Source organism: Anticarsia gemmatalis, chromosome 16, assembly GCF_050436995.1.
Source record: "Anticarsia gemmatalis isolate Benzon Research Colony breed Stoneville strain chromosome 16, ilAntGemm2 primary, whole genome shotgun sequence".
Taxonomy (NCBI): domain Eukaryota; kingdom Metazoa; phylum Arthropoda; class Insecta; order Lepidoptera; family Erebidae; genus Anticarsia; species Anticarsia gemmatalis.
Window position 1 is genome coordinate 10,473,824 of NC_134760.1, and position 22,030 is coordinate 10,495,853.

Sequence of the window (22,030 nt, forward strand, 5' to 3'; positions counted from 1 at the left end):
TATTCAATAAATTTTTTATTAAACTCATTACCGTCCTATTGTTGGGAACTCGTTAGCTGCTAGAAAAAGAAGAATAAGCTAGGCCTTGCAGCTAGGAAGGTGCAGGTTTACGAAAATATAAGTAGTCTATACAATATTTTATTACACGGAACCCAAATCAAGTAACCACATTTCAGACAATTAAGCACAGATTTCATAAACGCAATTTCAATTCAAATTTCAAGAAGTATTCAGTCTCTCGTCTACAAGATCTAAAGTATAATTTTTTTTAATAAGCAACACCTTTCGAATGCAAGATGGACAGGTCAATAGTATTTGGAAGGCTTTACTAAGGCTTCTATGCATGTCATTGTTAGTGCTTTTAGTAAATGAATGAGGTTTGAAGATTGTATTGTGGTTAGTTAACGCTTAATGAGATAAAAGTGATATGTTTTGGGTATGATACTAATATTGTAAATATCTTTTTTGTAGATTCTAGGTACGAGAAATTCTTAAAACATTCTTCTATGAGAAAGTTATATTTCATTATAAAAGTAGTAATATAAAAATGTATGTACTACAACTTATTCTGTATGTAGATATAAGCTGAAGGAATAAATGTATTATTTATATAGATGACAGCTGCAAAAAACATACCACCCATACTTAAAGATCAGAGAATTGAGATTCAGTTATTAGAAAACCTGGGCACTAACGTAACTTTTAAGTACTACCTTTTTTTTCAAACATTTTTGTTTCGTGCCTGCGTGCTAGTAATTTTATCAATGGGCCATCAACCAACACTATGTTATAATTTGACATATAGTGACAAAAACCTACACATAATAAAGAGCATGACGCATACAAGCACACTCTCTCGCTAAGTATTATAGTAAGTGGTGAATAAAAAGTAGCGAGACAGGATTACTTTCATAGCGGCTCGCGCTGAGAGCTATAAGGAAGAGGTTGCGAGACCTGCCGTGTTATCGTGATCTCTTGATGAGCCTTGTTGTACCATGACGTGTGTAGTTGAGGCTGTGTAGAGTAGTTAGAAGACTGGTAGTGGATTGGAATGTGGGTGTTGATCTGTTTATTGGGTATTTGGGAGGTTTATAGCGTTAAAGATAAAATTAGCTGCACTAATTGATGACTAGTAGCTGTTACAAATACATCTGTATTTATACAATTAAATGTGTTCTATTTAATCGGTTCGATTTCCGCACGGAACAAAGAAGCACAACTATTTGTGCGATCCATAAATAGTTGTTTTGGATCCGGTTATGTTTGTAAAAGTTCCTGCTACACAAGAGCAATTGGTAGTGTGAGAGTAGTCGTTAAAGAAAAAATTCGGAACGCCATGGCAGAAAATACATATCACGAGCCAAGATTTTCCTAAGAAATCATACCAACAAGTAGATAATATTATTATTACCTACAAGAAGCACCTTTCCAAAATCTAGTGCTTGCTCTACCAACTCACGTAACCACTGAAAACGATCTCAAAAGTCATGAAATCTGCATAATCAGATTATCTTAGATAAAATCCAAAAGTAAATGTTCTAAATCAGACGCACGATCTTAATTATCCCACGTTAAGAAGCTCTACATAATTTATCATGACTCTACATGTCAATAAAAAGTTGTACAACAAGATTACTTTCTTAGCCATTTATAAACTACGTTTCATGGAAGGCTTTACTGAACTCTACATCTCTATATGGTTAGATAGAGTCAGTTTCTATTTAAGATTTTCTTGTAGTGAGTGGAAGTTTATCTAAGAAAAGTTACGTAGCGTTTTTTTAAATACACGGCTTGCTTCGAAGAAGTAATCGTTATTTATATTTCAAGTTAAAGTTAGTACCTAATTGGGAGGCAAAAGTTTATTTTTAGTGATATGTGTAAAAATACTGAAGTTACAGCTGCTGTTATTTCATTTAACCCAATCATTTTTCAACCCGCACTTAGCGTAGTGAACTCAAAGACACCCCTCCCTGGTTTGGGAGGTGCCCCTGGCCAGGAGTGGGACAATAATGGGTTAAAAAATAACATAAAAGTAAATTTAAAATTACAATACATCTTAATTTTTACTATGTGCGACACGAAATCCTTTTATTCTTCAACTTTGCTAAGATTTAAACACCTAAGAATTCATAATATAAATAAACATTTTACTAAGGTATTCAAAAACCAATAGTTTGCAACTATATACTCACAAGAACCTCTCTAGATAGATGAATGAATTTGCAGTGTCATGGTCAAGTGAAAGATAGTATCCGTTTTATGACTCTATACTATAAGAACGCTACCTATAAAGTCGCCAACTCACAGGCATATGTCGCCGATTCACCGACAAGATAATGTCGATAACATGAAATTGGCGACAATATTTTAAAAGCTGTTTCCAATTTGCTGACATGATGGTTTTGAAATAAGGAGTCGCCAACACCAAGTCGCCGATTTTTGTCGCCGGGTTAGTAATTATCTCATAAAATGTATGTTTTATAGTCTTTAGGCTGTGGTACATCTTCGCAAGGTTAATTACTTTGATAATAGAATATTGATAAGGCTTTAATATTGCTATTATAATGAACGTGAAAGTTTGTGAAGTGGTTGTAAGCTTGTAGGGCGAAAGTAAGGTGTATATGTTACTGTAAAAGCCCGAACTGTGGTAAATCCTAAGATTTTCCGGTAAAACCTAAGATTTACCAACTCTCAATGGTAAAAGTCCGAACAAGCCAGAGTTTAAAAACTATGTTACGATATATAAAAAAATCCTCCTTCATAACTATGTTTATAACTATTTCACGGTATAATTATATACTGTGACATAGTTATAAAGAAGGAGTTTTGGGCATAGCGACATGGGTAGGTTAGGTTAGAAGGCTAAGGTGGGAGCGAGCGAAGCGAAGCTCCCACCTTAGCCTTCGTGGTTATTTTTTTTTAACCACCCAGAAGGAGGAGCCCCGCGAAGCGGGGCTCCGGCGACATCTCGATATCATCAAGTGAATATAGGTAAAAGTTCGAAATAAAAGCATTGTTCGGACTTTTACCATTGCGAGTTGGTAAATCTTAGGTTATACCGGAAAATCTTAGGATTTACCACCGTTCGGGCTTTTACAGTAACATATACAATATAAAATGTAATAAGACATAAGATATTGATGACAATTTTCTGAGTAGATTTATCGACAAAAGCTATTCAGTAAAAAAATATCTTTCACTAATCTGCAAACTTGCTATAACGTTGCGTAATAATGAAAGAAATCGTCAACTAGTAACTTTAATTCATTTTAGTATTACTTTACTTTTCTTAAACTTATTCGACTAAAGAACGATTACATTGATTTATCCCTCTTTCAACCTAAATGACACAACTGGAGATTTACCAGGTTGTCAACAAATAACTTCTCTCCCGTCCTTCGTCTCCCAGAAAATGGCTATAAATTCAAATGACATTTTACAGTTTTGAATGCTTGCCAATAAATTTTAACATGCTCAGTATGTGATAATTTATTTAGCAGCCTAGCCTTTCTTCCAACTATGTCGGAGTCGGCTTGCAGTCTCACCAGATACAGCTGGATACCAGTATTTTGCATGGAGTGACTTCTACAACCCAGTTACCTGGGTTATAACACGCTTCGGTGAGACTGGTCGTCCGACTTTTCAAAGATCTTTGTTAATTATAGCCGGGACCCACAATTTAACGTACCTTCCGAAACACGGAGCTCTATACCAATAAGACGGTCACCTATCCGCAGAACAACCGCGGCAAGCGTAGCTTAACCTCAAGAGATCGATCCGCGCGGCTGTTGTTAACTAAGCTCTGAAATGTATAACACCGAGCTACCATCTACCGTGTAAAACGAACAATTCTTCGTAACGAACCATTGTTGCTATTAGCAGCGCGTGCGCATAATAACCGTGTTTACTCTACTGGAAACTTTACGTTTACCGCGCTAGCCGCTTGGTGGCGCTAGCTTGTCGGAAAATTCGTTTACTGAAAATTATTTTGCAAAAATTTTGCTAAGATTTACGTCTTTTTTTTGCGTTTTTTATCTTCTTATTTTGTAATGATTAAGTATTTTACTTTGATTGTTAGAATCATCTCTTTGACCGATTTCAGCCATAGCAACCGCGTAACCACCTAAAAATTAAATAGAACAGGGAATTCAGAATATGAAGCAAGTAAAAAATATTACTGACGACTTTCGTTAGCTTATTAGACAGTTGATGAAAGTCTATAAAATAGTCTAAGAGTTTTTTGTGAGCTATGTTTCATAATAATATGCCTACATAAAAAGATTCGACGATTTCATAATCACTCATTTAAAACCAGTCATGAAACAAAATCAAAAATTTCGTTTGCAATTTAAATCAACATTCACGGTTCAAAAACTCGTATCGCCAAAATCATTTTAAAATAACTTTAATATTAAACACAGTCCCTTTTCAACCTGTGCAACCAGTTTAACGAGTGTCCGTTAAAATAACTGAAGATTTTGAAAGTAAAAGTTGTTCGTGAAAGTGTCAAAATGATAACCTGTTTGTTAGATAATGTATAATTAACAAGTGCGTAATTAATTTTAGTAGGGATTATGATTAATTAGCTGTCCTCGGCTTGTCGTTGTGATTTTGATTAGAGTACTACATACGTAAGGCTTGTTGAATTTACTTGAAGCTTGCTTTGTTGTGAAGGGGAATGTTTTGCTCAAATCGGTCTGGTAGTTTTTGAGATTGGAACGATTACACACACAAATAATTTATTCAACAAAATTTGTGTCGTGATTTTTTGTCGTTGCTTTTGTTTTATAATGATGATTAGTTAGAAGTAGATTCTGTTAAGAGGCTTTTCCTCAACTGATGAAATATTTACGTCCATATGTCAAATTATCAATATATTATATAAAATTCTTCCGTTTCTGAGTGACTCACTGACTGAATGGTCAATGCACAGCCGTTAAACTACTGAGCGTAGAAAGTTGAAATTTGATATGAAGATTCCTTAAGAAGTGTAGAGGAGCACTAAGTGAGGGTTTCCCTATACCCTCCCCGAGAAAGGGGTAAAAAGAGGAAAAATCTTTAGTATGAAAGATCAGCAATAAAAATGTTGTGAAAACGGGAAAACTAAACTCTACAGACACACAGTCGTTTAAATCAATTGCAACCGAATTACGTTATTGCATGGCTCGCTTCTATTTATCATACAATAAATTATACTATCATCTGAAACCGATGCGTATCGTGATTATAAACCAATTATAATGTGTATCTTTCATAATTACTGAAGTATGACCACAATTGAAAAGTTAAGGAAGAATCAACTTTACGATTGGAATAACCAACTGTTAAATTAATTCAAATTAACGTTTATTTTATTTATTTTAGAATAATTTTGTTTGTTTGTTTGAACGCGCTAATTTCAGGAAATAATGGGCATATTTGAAAAATTATTTCGGTTTTAGATATGATCTATAGGCTATGATCAATAGGAGCTGAGTCCCAGTAAAAAGTGTAACAAAAACGGGGAAAATTATGCCCCTTTCTCTGTTATGTGACGCAAGCGAAGTTGCGCGGGTCAGCTAGTGTTAGAATATTAAATTATGTACATACATATGAACAGCCAAGAACCATTAATTTAATATTAATTTGTACGTCTATGAAACCCAGAATATTAGCCCGTGAATGAACTGATGGCTGGTTACGAATCAAGTCAAATCATATATGAGTATTCTTTGGAAGAGATTTTTATTGTATACTAGCTGTCCCGCGCGTTTCAGCTTCTGTGTCTATTGATATCTGCTTTTTTCACTATTTTATTGTTGTTTCTCTACATAAAATCTACCCCGAGTACGGAAGAAAAAACATTATAGCAAATAAAATTAACCCAATTGTTAGAGCTGACTAGATTTCGGAGGACTCGTGAAAAATATTGCAGTATAGTACTTATAGTCGCACTGTTGACAGAAATTACAAGTAACTAATATATTTTTTAATAGGCACTATAGTAGTGTAATTTATACTCGTCTATAGCGATTCTCGTTTGCATTTTCTTCCTAGTCAAACAATCTAGATGAAACTACGTTTAACGTAAATCGCGATAACAGAACACTTTTCTCGTGAAATCTTAATTTCATTACAGTATGATTTCTCGCGACGCCAGCGCCCCGCTGCGGATGTGGTAGGAACATTGTGTAGCGCCGCGCACAATACCTGCATGTGTCGTGCTTTCACACGCATACTTGTTTATATCGATTCTATTATTGTTATGTTTAGTTACCGTTTACTCTTCATCCATATTAGTTGCCAATCACGAAGATTTATTAATTTTCAACGCTAATTAGTACTATTTTTTTTATCTGTCATAGTGTTTGCAACGTATAGAGCGGTTTGTGAAAGGTTCAAAAAATGTGTTCTATCTATTTGTAGTTACTCTGTGTTATATATTTTGTACTAAAACAAGTGTCAGTGATGTGGTTTATGTTAATGTTATTGTTCACAATATGGCTGATCGAGAACTTCCGCCGGAAGCACAGCGCTGCGGTGTCGCACGCATGCGTCAAAATGTTCGTATATTTTTTTGTGTATTTGATTACTTTTTGTTACTGCTATCTAATTACGGAAGGGACTGATTCACTGTGACCATGTTATATGACATTATTTGTGTGTTGTTAGTACGTTTCAATGCTTTGTACTCGTGACAGATATGATTCAATTTAGGTAAATTGATTCGTATGAACTAGTACCGCTGTTCTCGTCAATGAATTTTTTATTCAAGAACTAATTTATAGATTTAAAATAAATCCATTATAGAGCGAATCCGACAGCTAGTCATGAGGTCTCAGGTTTGATTCCCAGGTCTTGCGTGCTACTGGTCTTTTTTAATTTATATCAGAATATTTGTCAATAGTAGCTCGGGGTTTAGTAACGTGCCCGGTATAATGTCAATAGACTCCTCACACATGGGCCTTACATTGTTAATGGCGAAACTTGAGTGTATTTCATACTCCTGTACCTATTACACCAGAAGGTATAGGCACAGGAGTATGAAATATTATGTATGTATGTAAATATTGATATGGGTTTGTGTAAAACAATTTAAATACAAAGTCGTAACTAGGACTTATGTATGTATGAAAGTGTAAGGAATGTTGAATGTAATGCAAGATAAAACTGCAAGTGCATACTGCATAAACAGTGAGAGTGAATTGTAGGAATGTAATACTAAATTTTATGAATTTCTTTCATAATATTACATTGGGAATAAACACATTTATGCATTTATTTCATGGGATGGGTGAAGTAATAGTTAAAGAGCTTTCATCACCATTAGTTTTACCAGCAGTTGTCAAAAAGTGATTATGGATTTTCGTGACATTTCAATCTGTTGCCTTCTTTCGTCACATGAAACTTAGCCCAAATGGTTTGATTCTAGCTAATCTTGCCGCCGAAATTGTGACTTGTAAGGAAAGGGGTGGAAGCCTTTTCCCAGTAGTGGGACACACAACCAATCTGGCATTTACTGCTAAGAAGTAATTAATCTTAATTAATTTAATTATAATAGAAAATTCCTTTTTGCTAAATTGAGCGACCTCAAGGAAAGTGTTTATTATAAATTGTTATAATAATATTATAAACTAGCTGACCCGCGCAACTTCGCTTGCGTCACATAAGAGAACCATATTTTTCCCCGTTTTTGTAACATTTTTCACTGGTACTCTGCTCCTATTGGTCATAGCGTGATGATATATAGCCTATAGCCTTCCTAGATAAATGGGCTATCTAACACGGAAAGAATTTTTCAAATCGGACCAGTAGTTCCCGAGATTAGCGCGTTCAAACAAACAAACAAACAAACAAACAAACAATCAAACAAACAAACTCTTCAGCTTTATAATATTAGTATAGATTAGTATAGATGTTATATCACTGGGCTTAGTTTTTTTATAAGCTTTCGTTTGATGTTTTAATAACTCGAGTTTTTATGGGAAAACGTACTCATATGTTGTGAAAGCTAAACAAGTAAATAAAGGAAGGAAACATAAACTCTCCGGGTATTACAAATAAGTATTTTAATTACAATTAGAGATAAATAAGCCTAGTTACTTAATACATATTACGTATGTCAATAACATGGTCATAAAAATCAGTATCCCTTCCTGTATGCGTATCACGTATCTCAGTTGATAACTAGTGTACGTTAAATTGATGGTCACTATTCAGTAGCTCGATTCTCTACCACTATCGACCAGCGACAACCAGCTAGCTATCGCGAAATTTTCTGATCAGATCAGCGCCACTAGCGGTCGTCGCAGGAACCATTTTGGCAGTATATTTTGAAATGTCAAATTTTTGAAACTCGATGGTACCGACTGTACAGAATCGCGCTACAGTACATTGCTGTTTTGATGTTATGTGTTAATCACTATAATCTGAAGGAGAAAACAATGTAAGCATAGTGCCTTTCAAATAGTTGTCAACTGATATACATGATAGTTCCCTTATGGAGAAAGATTTTCGCTGTTATCTTGTCAATGAGGTTAATTAAAAGGTTAGTAGTATGTTTTGTCTCCTTCTTACTTAGTGCATTGTGAATGTGCCACGTGAAATAGAACTATAAAAAACATACACGCTCATTTAGTGTTTACAACGATATTAGAATACATAGATTGTTATTTTGGTTATTAGACGCGAGATTTAAGGAGATTTTTTTTCGACAAAGTCTTAAAATTTTTGTTAATTTATTTGTCAGATAGACTAATCGGCACTTATCTTTAAGCCTTGACTATATCAAAGTTAACTTGTCATATTCCAACGACAATATCAACTTGTCATATTCCAACGACAATATCTGACGATCTTCAACCGTTGGTGTCGCACTACAATTTCTATTTACGAACTCATCAAAAACACGACTACTTTCTGTATACAAATACTTACTATTGTATTTGCGGAAAGAGCTTACTGCCATATTGCTTTGTATAGAGGTATAGACTAGAGAATAGAACAATATAAATATTTTTTTATTCTATTCATTATTAAAACTATATATCGAACCCATTAAATTAGATTTCCAAAGCAAAGTATATGCTTGATATCTTTATAAATAGGTACTATGTTTATCGTATGGTCAGCGGTCAGCCCAACGTCAAATACGTTCATACCCTCAGAGATGTCTTTTACATGGCACAACGACTATGGACCTGGTTGTTATCATAATGACACCAACCGGGACTGATATTTCACTTGCTACGAAGGCCGAAGACGCCCAGTTCAAATACTACTAAGTGGTTACCCATCTGTAAAATAGCTGCGTTAAGAGTTGCTTAACACACAGATCATAAACTAAACTCATAAAATAGCTGTGAGTGAAGCAGTCTAGTCATACACAAAGTATGAATTGTAAACAAACACGTGTTACGATGTTTCCTAGTATTTATACCGGGAGATAAAAAGTCAAATCTCCCGTATGATGTGTAGCTCATAAATATTTCATTGATTGCGAAATTGTTCCGCATTTCAATGTTAGTCATTGTTTACACTGTAAAGAAAGGTAATACGAAGCGCGAAGGCAAAGCGAAGCGGAGGCGATGTAAGAAATCGTGAGCTGCTTGTCGTCCGTTTTTGTATCGGAAGTATTGGCAGATATGTACAAAAATGCACATTATTGTTGTCATTGCCATAATTCGACTTACTGGGTACATTTATAGTCACTATTGAAAACATTGTAACAGATATCAGTAAATGCGAATAATTTTTCGTTAAATCGGAATTCAAACCGGAGACTTCACGATTAGCAGTCCTACCTCGGACATCAATCAGAAACAGCCAAACTATAATAATCTAATTCTTGATCACAAAGTTATTTGACTACAAGAATATATGAATGAAGAGCACGTGTGTCAACCTTTCTTATACAGAAGTGTGTAATACTCTCTACCTGCCTCCATTGACTTCGCCTGTCGTGTGTCTTAGCATTAACATGAAAGTAGGTAGTGCAGCTAAAAAAACTGGGTTGCTATCGTTTCTAATTCATTGTTCGTCTCATTGTTTGCTAATCGTCTCATTCCGAGAAACACTGAGAAGCAAAGCGGTGACTGACATAATACTATGTACTTCATTCTTTTGATACAAACACTTAATTATATACATTTGTTGATGATTTAATAGCATGTAAGTTTCACTTTGTTTATGAGTTCAATTATGTCATGGTAATGGAGACTATACACTGAAATCGCTGACTGCCCATGACGGCAACTTGAAGACAGTTAGGTTACCTCCGTGGCACGGTGGTTATGGTTGTCGCCATGGCACTACCGTGGCGTTGGGAGATCGAGAGTTCTATTTCCACACGGAACAATTATTTGTGCGCTCAACAAATAGTTTTTTCAGGTCTGGTTGTACTTTGTGTCCGTTGATTGTATGTAAAAATCTGTAAAAGCCCACGCGAACAATACCTTGACACTAGGTTTACCACTAACCATACGATAAAATAAAACGTAAAAAAAATCTGTCAATGGCATGTAGGCTATTTGAAATGCATTTGCTGTTGTCGAGTCGTCGACATGTGACAATTTATCGGCGATTGCAGTGTGTAGTCTCCTTAATCATTTTGTTCGGCATTTGTCTTGTAAGGTTGTTTCTTCCGGTAGTTATGAGGTACAAAATGTGTTCCATTTATTTATAGACTGTAGTTAAATTAAGAGCGTATACACATCAAACGAATCGTAAAAATTGTGTGAACTTCTAAAACAATAAAAAATGCTGAGTTCTAGTTTTTTGGGAATTTACGAGCATTAACATATTTGACAGCTTATTCCAGTAATTAACATTTGTTTTACGGTAAAAAATCTGTACCAAATTAATCAAATGTTCTACAGTATTCTGTTTTTATTAGAATACAACCTACAGTGTTCCTTACCACTAGAGGTATACCTATATATCATAGAGACTATATACCATGCAGATAATCGCACTGCAGACGGTACTTTCGAGAATAGGGCATTAACATTTTCTTGAAAAATAATTCCTTCGGAACATTGATCATATTTTTGATTATTTGTCAAGAAGTCATACATCCTTCAACTGTCACTTTTCTAATTGATATCACACCGTTCCATCACGTACTGAAACGGTACTGAAATAAGCGGTGCTCATATCACGCTATGATGTCACGTTTGTCATGATGATGATGACAAATGATGATATTACTTCATGATACCTGAATATAAATCAAGTAACGTGAAATACGATAGAAAAATTTCGACAAAACATTCCAATATACAGGCGCATAGTTTTTTATGGTGAAGGAAAATATACTGCGGATATGAATGTTTTTTTTTTATTAAAGACAACTAGAATAAAGACAGCTAAGAATTGCTGTTGTGTCGCGGGGACTTTAACAAACACACAAACAACGGACACAAATTACAATCGGTGGATCGTAAACTTATTCCGTATGGAACGTGTGCGAACCCGACTCCCGACGCAGTGGTAGCAGCATGGCGACCTTAACTACCGCGACGGAGGCAGTGAAGTTCTTGAAAGAATAAAATTCTTCTACCTGCATTTGTCCGGCGCGGCGTGGTGAATTGAAATCCTAATCTCTCCCTTATTACAGAAAAAGTTCTGTCCACTATGTAATCAGAGTATAGTATGTTCTGTTTACTGATGTAAGTGATCTATATTCTAGTATGGCGAACGGAAATTACAAAAATCAAGTAGTTCAACTCGCGATTCCCCGTCACAAATCATGAAATATTCCATGTGTGTAAACGCTCTAACGACTTGACTAAATTATTTCAAATTGACAGATTTATGTATTATTTCTAATACACGTGGCGTGCATTGTTTCCTCTCGTTTTTGTTGATTTGCGTGATCTTAAGATGCAGTTAAAATTCAAATTAATTGTCACTAAAGATTTAATTAAACAAGAAGTCTATTAATTTTGTAAACTATTGTGGCGTGCCGGGATAGCAATTAGAATTATCATTTTCAATACCTATTGTATATGAATGAATGTAGATTGACGAATAAAATTTAGTCTGCGGATGCAAATGAAAACGGCGGGAGGGGGCGTCCTAGAAAGACATACACAGATCACATCGGCGATGTCTTGATAAAAGGTCAGGTGCGCAGTACTTGTAACCGGCGATCCTCAAATGTATGGATGTTAATGAGGCAAGGAAAGGAGATTAGCGCGTATAAACATACTAACAACGGACACAAAGTACCACCAGACTCGAAACAATTATTTGTGGATCATACAAATAATTGTTCCGTGTGGAAATCGAACTCACGACTTCCCGACGCATTGGTAGCGGCGTAGCGGCGCACTGTGGATCAAAAATCGGCAGTAGAAGACATAGGATCTCGATGTCGCGAATGTTATTTTTTTTGATGGAAATGTATTCTGCTGATCATTACTGTTCTATAAAATGTCATATGACGTAATTGTGTGCACAAATGGAAGAGTCATAATTTTTTTAAGAAAATTTTGTATGGAGCTGACATGAAAAATGAGAATATCTCTGGAATCGCAAGGTTGGCCGTTATATCCTTGCACACTGATATAGTACTATTTATTTGTGAATTTTTGACATACTTTATATCGCGGCATCACTTGCGATTTTTTTTCTAAAAATCGTCAAAATTTTCAAAAAAAATATTTTGTTTATAATACATTTTAATGCTTAAGTATGACAATAACAAGTGTAATTTACAATATTTTTTATGCTTAGACCAAAACGTTCTAAGAAATCACAAAATCGTACTACTTCTCCTCGAATGGTGTTCTCTGAACCTCGTATAATCTTTGTTTCGAGCCTCTGAAGCTTCTTCCGAAAGACTTCCAATTAGTACAAAAGCATTTACTGCAATTATGTCCCCTCCGTGAATCAACAATTTGTGGACAGTTGATGACATGTAGTACCCATCATACAGTTCCACGTATTTGCAGCGGTTGTTCTAGCGTATTCTTAAAATTTCGGCACGTCTACAAACTCTCCAGATGTGATAGCTCTCAGAATCACAGCAAATCTGCATATTAGGTCTTCATCGAATCCAATGATCGCTGCAGTTTTACAAGGAAACTCAAAAAATCGCCTTGCTGTGTTCCCATCGTTAGTTTTGTCTAATCCTCGCTTAATGATGTCGATCAAATGGTTGAGATCATCTCTGAATCGTTCTTGGATGAGTTTTTTTCGTGAATGCAGTGTCTCTTGATGGCCTTTTCCTCTTGCAGACCACTTTTTGAAGTCTAGACGATACGCTATGTGTAAAAGACATTCCGTTTATGCGGGCATGAAGTGATGATAATCCGAACTCATACACGCCAGAAGAAACGGTTTTTGACGCAATGGCATCTAACTTATTCATTTATGTGGGCTTAGCCGAATACAGGTAGAGCAGGCCGCATTTCACTTCGCTACAGCCGAATATGTAAAAATTTTGCCATCAATCATCGTCACCATTAATTGGTCACTAATTTCAGTACTTGACATTTTGAGGGTACGAGAGATTTTATTTGGTTATCCATTGCAGTTTTTTCATTTATGACGACTTCTTTGGATTCTTTCGCAAAAGTAAACTGGACTGGATGGCAATACATAGGTGAGCGGGGTTTTAGATTCACCCATACGGTATCACCGTCAGCTATCAACTTTAATGGAACCAAAGAGGTCATAAATGAGCTGGAATCATCTTCAAACCCCCTATCACCGTCAAATCCCCACCTTGGTGTTAATATCATTTTTTTATCCTGCCGTTACAAGTTCAGAATTTGGATAAGACGAAGACCTAATATGCAGATTTGCTGTGATTCTGCAAATTATCACATCTGCAGAGTTTGAAGACGTGCCGAAATTTAAAGAATACGCTAGAACAACCGCTGAAAATACGTGGAACTGTATGATGGGTACCTACTGCACATCATCAACTGTCCACAAATTGTTGATTCACGGAGGGGACATAATTGCAGTAAATGATAATATATAAAAATATGATAAATGATATTGTACCACTCGGAAGTCTTGCGAAAGACGCTTCAGAGGCCCGAAACAAAGATTTTAAGAGGCTCAGAGAGCACCGTTCGAGGAGGAGTAAATCGAAATTGTGATTTCTTGGAATGTTTTGGGCTAAGCATGAAAAATATTGTAAATTACACTTATTATAGTCATATTTAAGCATTAAAATGTATCATAAACATAATATATATTTTTTTAAATTGTGACGATTTTTAGAAAAAAAAACAGATTTGCTGTGATTCTGAGAGCTATCACATCTGGAGAGTTTGTAGACGTGTCGAAATTTTAAGAATACGCTAGAACAACCGCTGCAAATACGTGGAACTGTATGATGGGTACTACATGTCATCAACTGTCCACAAATTGTTGATTCACGGAGGGGACATAATTGGAAGTCTTTCGGAAGAAGCTTTAGAGGCCCGAAACAAAGATTATACGAGGTTCAGAGAACACCATTCGAGGAGAAGTAGTACGATTTTGTGATTTCTTAGAACGTTTTGGTCTAAGCATAAAAAATATTGTAAATTACACTTGTTATTGTCATACTTAAGCATTAAAATGTATTATAAACAAAATATTTTTTTTGAAAATTTTGACGATTTTTAGAAAAAAAATCGCAAGTGATGCCGCGATATAAAGTATGTCAAAAATTCACAAATAAATAGTACTATATCAGTGTGCAAGGATATAACGGCCAACCTTGCGATTCCAGAAATATTCTCATTTTTCATGTCAGCTCCATACAAAATTTTCTTAAAAAAATTATAACTCTTCCATTTGTGCACACAATTACGTCATATGACATTTTATAGAACAGTAATGATCAGCAGAATACATTTCCATAAAAAAAAATAACATTCGCGACATCGAGATCCTATGTCTTCTACAGCCGATTTTCGATCCACCGTGCGGCGTAGCGACCTAAACCACTGCGCGACAGAGGCAGTCATTATTATAAGAATGATAGGACACACAAAACACAAACACATTCTCCAAAAATATTATACTTACCTACCTTACATATAGCATCTAATTACCAAACATGAGTCAATCAGTAATAAATTCCATTACTGCGTGATGCTAATAATTCATAGCAAGATTTCGTCTCACTAATGATAGTTATCAACTAAATCTAACACGAACAACCCCCCCGTTGGTGTAAAAAGTAGCATAGCCGTTTTTACTTTGTGATGGCACACGATGTAGAATAAAGATTCGTTTACACAATTTTAGCACGCGCCGTTTAACTTTGTGTGTCTGAATATAGCAGCAAGCGGTTACAAGTAATAAATACACATGATTTAGAAAAGAAGTGCAGTTGATGGAATGCTTTTTATAGTTAGATCTACGTCTACGTTCAATTTTTTTTTGCATTTAATTTAAATAAAATTTTCATATTATATCTCGTTTATAAAGTTGAGTAGTCGTTTTTATAAATAGTATTACTATTGTTTTTAAATGAACGTGTAATAACACGCTTGAAAACTATTTAAGATACATTTAAAATTTTATGCCAAGTATTTTAGATATACATTATTTACAGTATTTTTTATTATTAAAGAGACCCTTTCAAAGAATCGTGTCAGTTTTGGTTTTCAAATACTTAGGTATTTAAAAACCAAAACTGACATTTACAAAATACGCACAAATTTCAGTAAAACATTTTCACAAAACTTTACCTTATCGAGAGCCCAGTCATCGTAGCTCTAGCCTAATCACACGTATATTTCTTGGAAGCGTCGGTAAAGCGTGACTTATTGTAAAGAGACGTAACATTAGCATAGTTAGAACTCGATCGTTCGCTCATTAAGAAATATTGATTTACGGCGACAAGGAGCCGTTGGCAAGTAGACCGTCTACGTGCTGAGAGTGGGCGGTCACAGTCAACTGGACCGTCTGAGAATGCTATATAAAAAATACAGTATCTGCAAAGAATTTCTTTGAATATTATAATAAAATATTAACCATACCCAGCGCCGCGCAACAGTCGACTAAGCAATGTGTGGGTTAAGTAACTCTTGGTGCGTTCATTCCGTAGATGGGTGACCTCTTATTGGAACTTTGCGTCTCCATGCTTCCGAGGGCACGTAAATAGTCGGTTCCGTTTGTTGTCCATAAAAATAAAAGTCGTTCAGCCATATCAAATATGTGAAGTGATAATATTTATGTTTATTATTTTCGTCTACTTATAAGAGGTCAGGTGCATAGTACTCGTAACTTATGGTCCTGTATAGAGATCTTTAGAGGTAAATGAAGCAAGGGATGGTTTTTAGCGATCGTACCAAGTGGCGTTCTTCTTCGTTAGTCTCTACCTAATTCTATAGGAAAAGGCGTGGCGAGGACACCTCCCACGCAAGTGGTCGCAGGTTCGAACCCGAGGCAACACACCAATGACTTTTCGAAATTATGCGTGTATTAGAAATAATTATCACATGCTCCAACGGTGAAGGAAAACATCGTGAGGAAACCTTGCATGCCTAAAATTTGTTTAAAAACATTTACTGAGGGCATGCAAAGTCCCCAATCCGCACTTGGCCAGCGTGGTGGAGTCAAGGATTAACCCCTCCCTCATTACGGGAGGAGACCCTTGCCCAGCAGTGGGAAATTAATGGGTTACTTTTATTATTATTTATATGTTTGATAGATCACAGGTAATGAAAACCACTTATGTTACCCTGAACTGTTACAAATAAGGTTTACATAAAACTGTGATAAGATGTCAATTAGCACGCGCGATGAGCATCATTCCAGGAAGCTAGGCTTAATTGTGAGGAAACACGGTAATTACGTAATTTGTTAACACTTCAACATTTCTATTTTTATATCAGATAAAATATATACGGGTTTATATTATGTAACTAACTTATGGTTCAGTAAAAACGGATTCCGCACCAAATTTCAGATATTTTTTATTATGATTCCTGAACTGGAAGCTTTGTACCAACGAGCCCATAGCCAGTTGCACTCACCGGTCGGTTACGATCTGTGGGTTAAGCATGCCTTGGCGAGGTCATTCTATAGATGGGTGACCGCATCGTGGTATTTGAACTGGGCGTCTCCGTGCTTTGGAGGCCACGTAAAACGTAACGTAAATTGCTCGAAATTTAAAACCGACTTGACACATTCTTATCGTAACTATGAAAAGAGACCTACCTAACCAAAACTTATGCTACTATACTCCAACAGTTTTTGCCAAAATGAATCATCGAAAGTGTTTTGAACTCGGTTTTCTAACCGCAGAACTTTTTTCTACAATGAAATGGTAATTTGATCGGCACTTCAATTCAAAATAAAATCATATCAGGTTTTTAAATTGGTATCATCATTATTTTGTTCATTGTAGAAACTATATCGTTACTTTTACGTTTCAAATAAACGTTTGATAACGATGACGAGGATGTTTTAAGAAGATGTGAGAATCTGACACGAATGACAAACAGATCATAGAAATAATAGTTTGGCGTATAATATTGCAATTGTTTTAATTTGGAGCAATTTAAACGATTGTGAAATGACTGTACAGTTTTAAGAATCATATTTTGAATGTATTTTGCGGTTACAATTACTATGTATAATAATATGTACTGCTGCTATCTGCATTGAACTGAAAGAGGTTACGCTCTATTATAAATAATAAAGTAATTTCACTCATTCCTGTCCCACTGCTGTTCATGGTCTCCTCCCGAATCGGGGAGAGGTTAAGCCAAGTCTACCACGTTGGCCAAGTGCAGGTTTAGGACTTTGTTTGTCCTCAAAAAATGTGTTGAACCACTTTAAAGCATGCAAAGTTTCATCACAATGTTTTTCCTTCACCGTTAGTATCATTATTTCACAATAAATTCTTAAGCAATGTAGAATTACATTAATAACACGGAGTTACTTTCTCGTAACAAATCAGTTTTACTCTAAATACTCGAACATAAAATTACTAAATCATTACGGACAACATAGTTCTTTTAAACAACAATAAATATAACTCATTCACACATTCGCGAAATAACAGTGAATGTATTACATACATATTCATAGAAAACAATTATTTAATCTACATTTCACGATTTCTTTCCACTGGCAACTATTGCGTAACTGAAACCTACACGGCCATTGTTATAAAAAAAATGTTTTTATTTAAATTGTCTATGCTGCATATATTTTTTTTATAAAATAATTTAGTTGTCAAGTGTATTTATTTTTAATTCTTGCGAGTTTGACTTTTCGCATACATTTTAATGAATGGATCGTTGGTCTATTCTGGGCTGGAGATTGCCATTGTGGTCTGGGGTGGGCGATAATATATTCTATCTGTTTATCACGAGCTCAGATTTAATTCCCGCCATTTAATTCCAGATCAGGCAAAATGCTGTTGGACTTTTCTAAATCATATAAGATATATAATGATAATAATATGTCTCAATAGTAGTATGCCAACTTGCTCGTTATATGGCAATAGGCTCGCCTCCTATCACATGGTAGTCATGGAACTAACATAGATAATGAAGACACGCGGTTTATTTTATATACCTTTGCCTATCTTCAAGTAGAACAAGCGTGATTTTATAAATATATCAATTTTTGTGACGTCAATTTTCAAAAAAGCTTTGAGTGCTTTACAAAACAAGGGTTGTAGGGTATAGTAAGATAAGCAGTCGTTTTGTAGCACATGTATTCCTTTCTTCGCACATTGTAATTACATAACATTTCTAACACCTACGTCAGTGTAAAAAAATCACTTTTTCTCGACAAATTAGTATTTGCTTCACAGTAATGCCTCGTCACGGATAAAAAGTCGATGAATTGTTGCACGATATTGCACTGCGAAAATACGGTCGTGTAGCGTGCGGCTAGCGAAATATTGATTTAGTTATAAGTATTATTTTGGATTTATTTAATGAATAAAAAATATGTAGGCGTGAATGAAATCAGTACTTACACCACCGTTATAGCATGATTGGATGTCAATTTATCTATATAAGTATGTATTTAGAAATATATAAGTATGTTTATCAGTTATTTGGTTACCATAGTACAAGCTCTGCTTAGTTTGGAATCAAATGACCGTGTGTGAGTTGTCCAATGATATTTATTGATATTTATTATTTAATTATGTAGTATTTAAAGGGAAGAGAACTTAACATAAGAACTTTATTACATTTTGAAGCTGAATGATCATCATCAAATTCTTGAAAGGATGCCAAGTCTCTGACCCACATGTAGCGCTTGTGGTAGCCTTAAAACCTAACCTTGTCTTGGAAAACCTTTACCAATTATTGGAACAGTTATAGGTTACTCAATAACCGCAGCGTCGTGGGTTTGAACCCCACCTAGGACAAATATTTGTATGAAAATCATTACTATGAATTGTGAATTTCATAAGTCATCTATTATTTACTAACTTCTTTCGGAGGGTTGTGCTTTTGCCCTTAAATTTTGTTTTGCCTACCTCAATATTGCTATGAGCTATATATTTCTGTATTCTGCAATAAGAAGTGCTATAAAATGTAGCAATATATCTGATCGCTAATAGATGTGTCGTTATTTGTCACTATAGGCTTATGTTCCCATTCTCCTATAATAGTAATGACTTCATTCACTTGCGGCAATCGCGTTTAACGTGTCTCACTAAGTATTCTAGACCACTGGATGAGGATTTTGCAATAGACTGAATTACCTGGATTCGTAGATCACCTTACTTTTAAAGGTTGATTTTCGATAAGATTTTCCGCCACTAGGGAATTGAACCTGTGATCAGTAGAGCGATTATTAAAGTCAACACTATCGAGTATCGAAAGTTGCGATTTAAAATATTGTTAAAAATTAGTTTCGAAAGAATCCGCTTGGGGCGCTGAATACAATGTGTGAACAAAACGTGTCGATAGTCAGTCGGTTATCGATAGTCGATAGTAGAAGAAACTAGTCCCCCTGGATATGTGCTATATTTCTTAATATGATGGATTTCCTAAAAAAAGGTATTTTTAGTTGTTAAACCAGTGACACAAATATTTCTTGCGCGATGATATCATAAAAAGCCCATGGTTACTCCAAATAATAATAGCCATTAACTTTTACGTGATATGTAACACATATTTGGAACTTCCCTACGCTCAGATTTCCGCTCTAAAACGCATCTTTGCATAATATAAGTAATTGTAATGGACCTCAATTCTTTCGACACTAGCGCCACACGTATTACGCGTGTACTACTCTTGTTTATGATTAAACTAGCTGACACGCGTGGTTTTGCTCGCTTACGAAGTTTCAACCGCTTATTAATCCCTTTAAGGGTTGAATTTTGGAAAGAATAATAGGTTATTTTCACCCCGGATCCTTAATTATTTCCATGTTAAAAAGCGTTTAAATCGATTGAGTAGTTCAGCATTTAAAGCGTAACCAATACATAGACAGACAGACAGACTTTCGTATTTATAATATTAGTACAGATTCTTTTAATGACGGTTATGAAGGTGTGTAGAATTACAAATTTGACGTAAATACCAGTGAATGCCTTCCGGATTCATTCCGCGATGGTATTTTTAATTGCTGTAGGTATTTCTGCCACCTACATTGTGTGAATTTATACATATCTAATGATCAATGATTATGAACTCGTCGAATTGTGTAGACTGATTTAATTAAGTCATTCATCAAATTGATTAAGTTTATTCAACAATTTGATTTATCGATTTAGATTTAAGGTGGTTCATTATGCGAATTTAATGTCTCTATAACCATTGATTAAATTTATTGATAGAAAAATGGTACCAAATAGTTTCCATGTAAAATATGTCCAGTTTTAAAATACTTATGAAATCGTTTGATTGACAGTCAACTAAACTACAAATGCATCTCTAATGTTGCGTGTAAACTAGAGAAATTAGCATAATTACGCAACGTTTAACGTTTCTAACAATTTTCACATTTTCACGAACACGTTAAATCAAAAACCGGTTCGGAAACACCATAGTTACGAACAGCTGTCAAACGAACAACAATGCATTACATCGCACGTTAATTTCCATCCACATTGTGGATCATCATATCACTTATGTAGGAATGGGAGAAAGAGCGCGGCCGGTGCCCGCGGCGGCAGTCGCTCCTCACGCGCAATTCGACATGGTCAACTGTACATAATTACGTGCACCGAGCGTTTATAATCAAAACACAATCACGTATCCGAACGCACCGTGTCGCGTCACTCGAAAAAAAAATATAAACGTCAAAAATTCGCGCGCTTTTTTCGATACCATAGATAAACAAAATGGTTTATCGGAACGTGTTTTTAATGAAAGTGAATTAACATCTTTTTTTAACTTGCCGTGTTTGAGTGAATGTGAAACCAGTATTGCGTAAGCGTTAAATTCTTGTGTGATGTCAAGATGATTTTTTATCTGAATAGTTGTGTTTATTTTTTAATTAATTCTAAACGATTAATTTTTAATCGATATTTTATGTGTTCTCACATAATTATTCGATGTTTAACGAGTGTTCTGTAACCCTGATCCATAGATTAAAATTGTATCAAATGTTATTGAGTTATGGGTCTTTTTCTGAGCGTTTTCATCTCATTGTTATAATTTGAATTCCACGTTTATACAGGAACATGTAACAGCGTTCTTTGCGATATCAACATGTAGGTAGTTAGAAAATTCATAGAAAAAGTTGGGAACCCAATCCGTCGTAGCATCGCGAACATATGCGCATATTAATTGGTACCTTTCTACAATAATTACTTAATTTCTTGGCCGCGGTTTGCATAATGACTGTAGTGATATTCTGCAAACAGTATACCACTATTCAGGAGAAATTAAAAGTGTGCGTTTTTGAAACAAATGAATAAATCTCATGATGAATGAATGACAGATCTTTGTTCGTCTAGAAATTAATCGATTAATTGAAATGGTTTTTATTACTTTAATTGATTATTTATCATATTAATTAGTTGTTTAATATCAAATATTTAAAAGACATTGATATTGTCTAATTATATGTTTTAATTTACATGAATGAATTTAAATTGATCATAATATTTATG

At 35.0% G+C, this 22,030-nt stretch overlaps 1 protein-coding gene across 11 annotated transcripts in view; it reads left to right on the forward strand.

The window, feature by feature from the left end:
• The window catches only part of f (espin protein forked), a 136,873-nt gene that overhangs the window by 34,490 nt on the left and 80,353 nt on the right, over positions 1 to 22,030 (forward strand). For 5 of the 11 annotated variants that reach the window (XM_076124669.1, XM_076124671.1, XM_076124672.1 and 2 more), the window contains exon 1: positions 6,526 to 6,542. The exons of 2 other annotated variants lie outside the window; for them this stretch is intronic. In XM_076124669.1, the coding sequence (XP_075980784.1) occupies positions 6,541 to 6,542 (2 nt within the window). In that variant the 5' untranslated portion in view covers positions 6,526 to 6,540. Of the gene's footprint in view, positions 1 to 6,273; positions 6,543 to 21,102; positions 21,345 to 22,030 lie in introns of those variants that run through there. 4 more of the 11 variants (XM_076124675.1, XM_076124679.1, XM_076124680.1 and 1 more) reach the window with 4 other exon arrangements.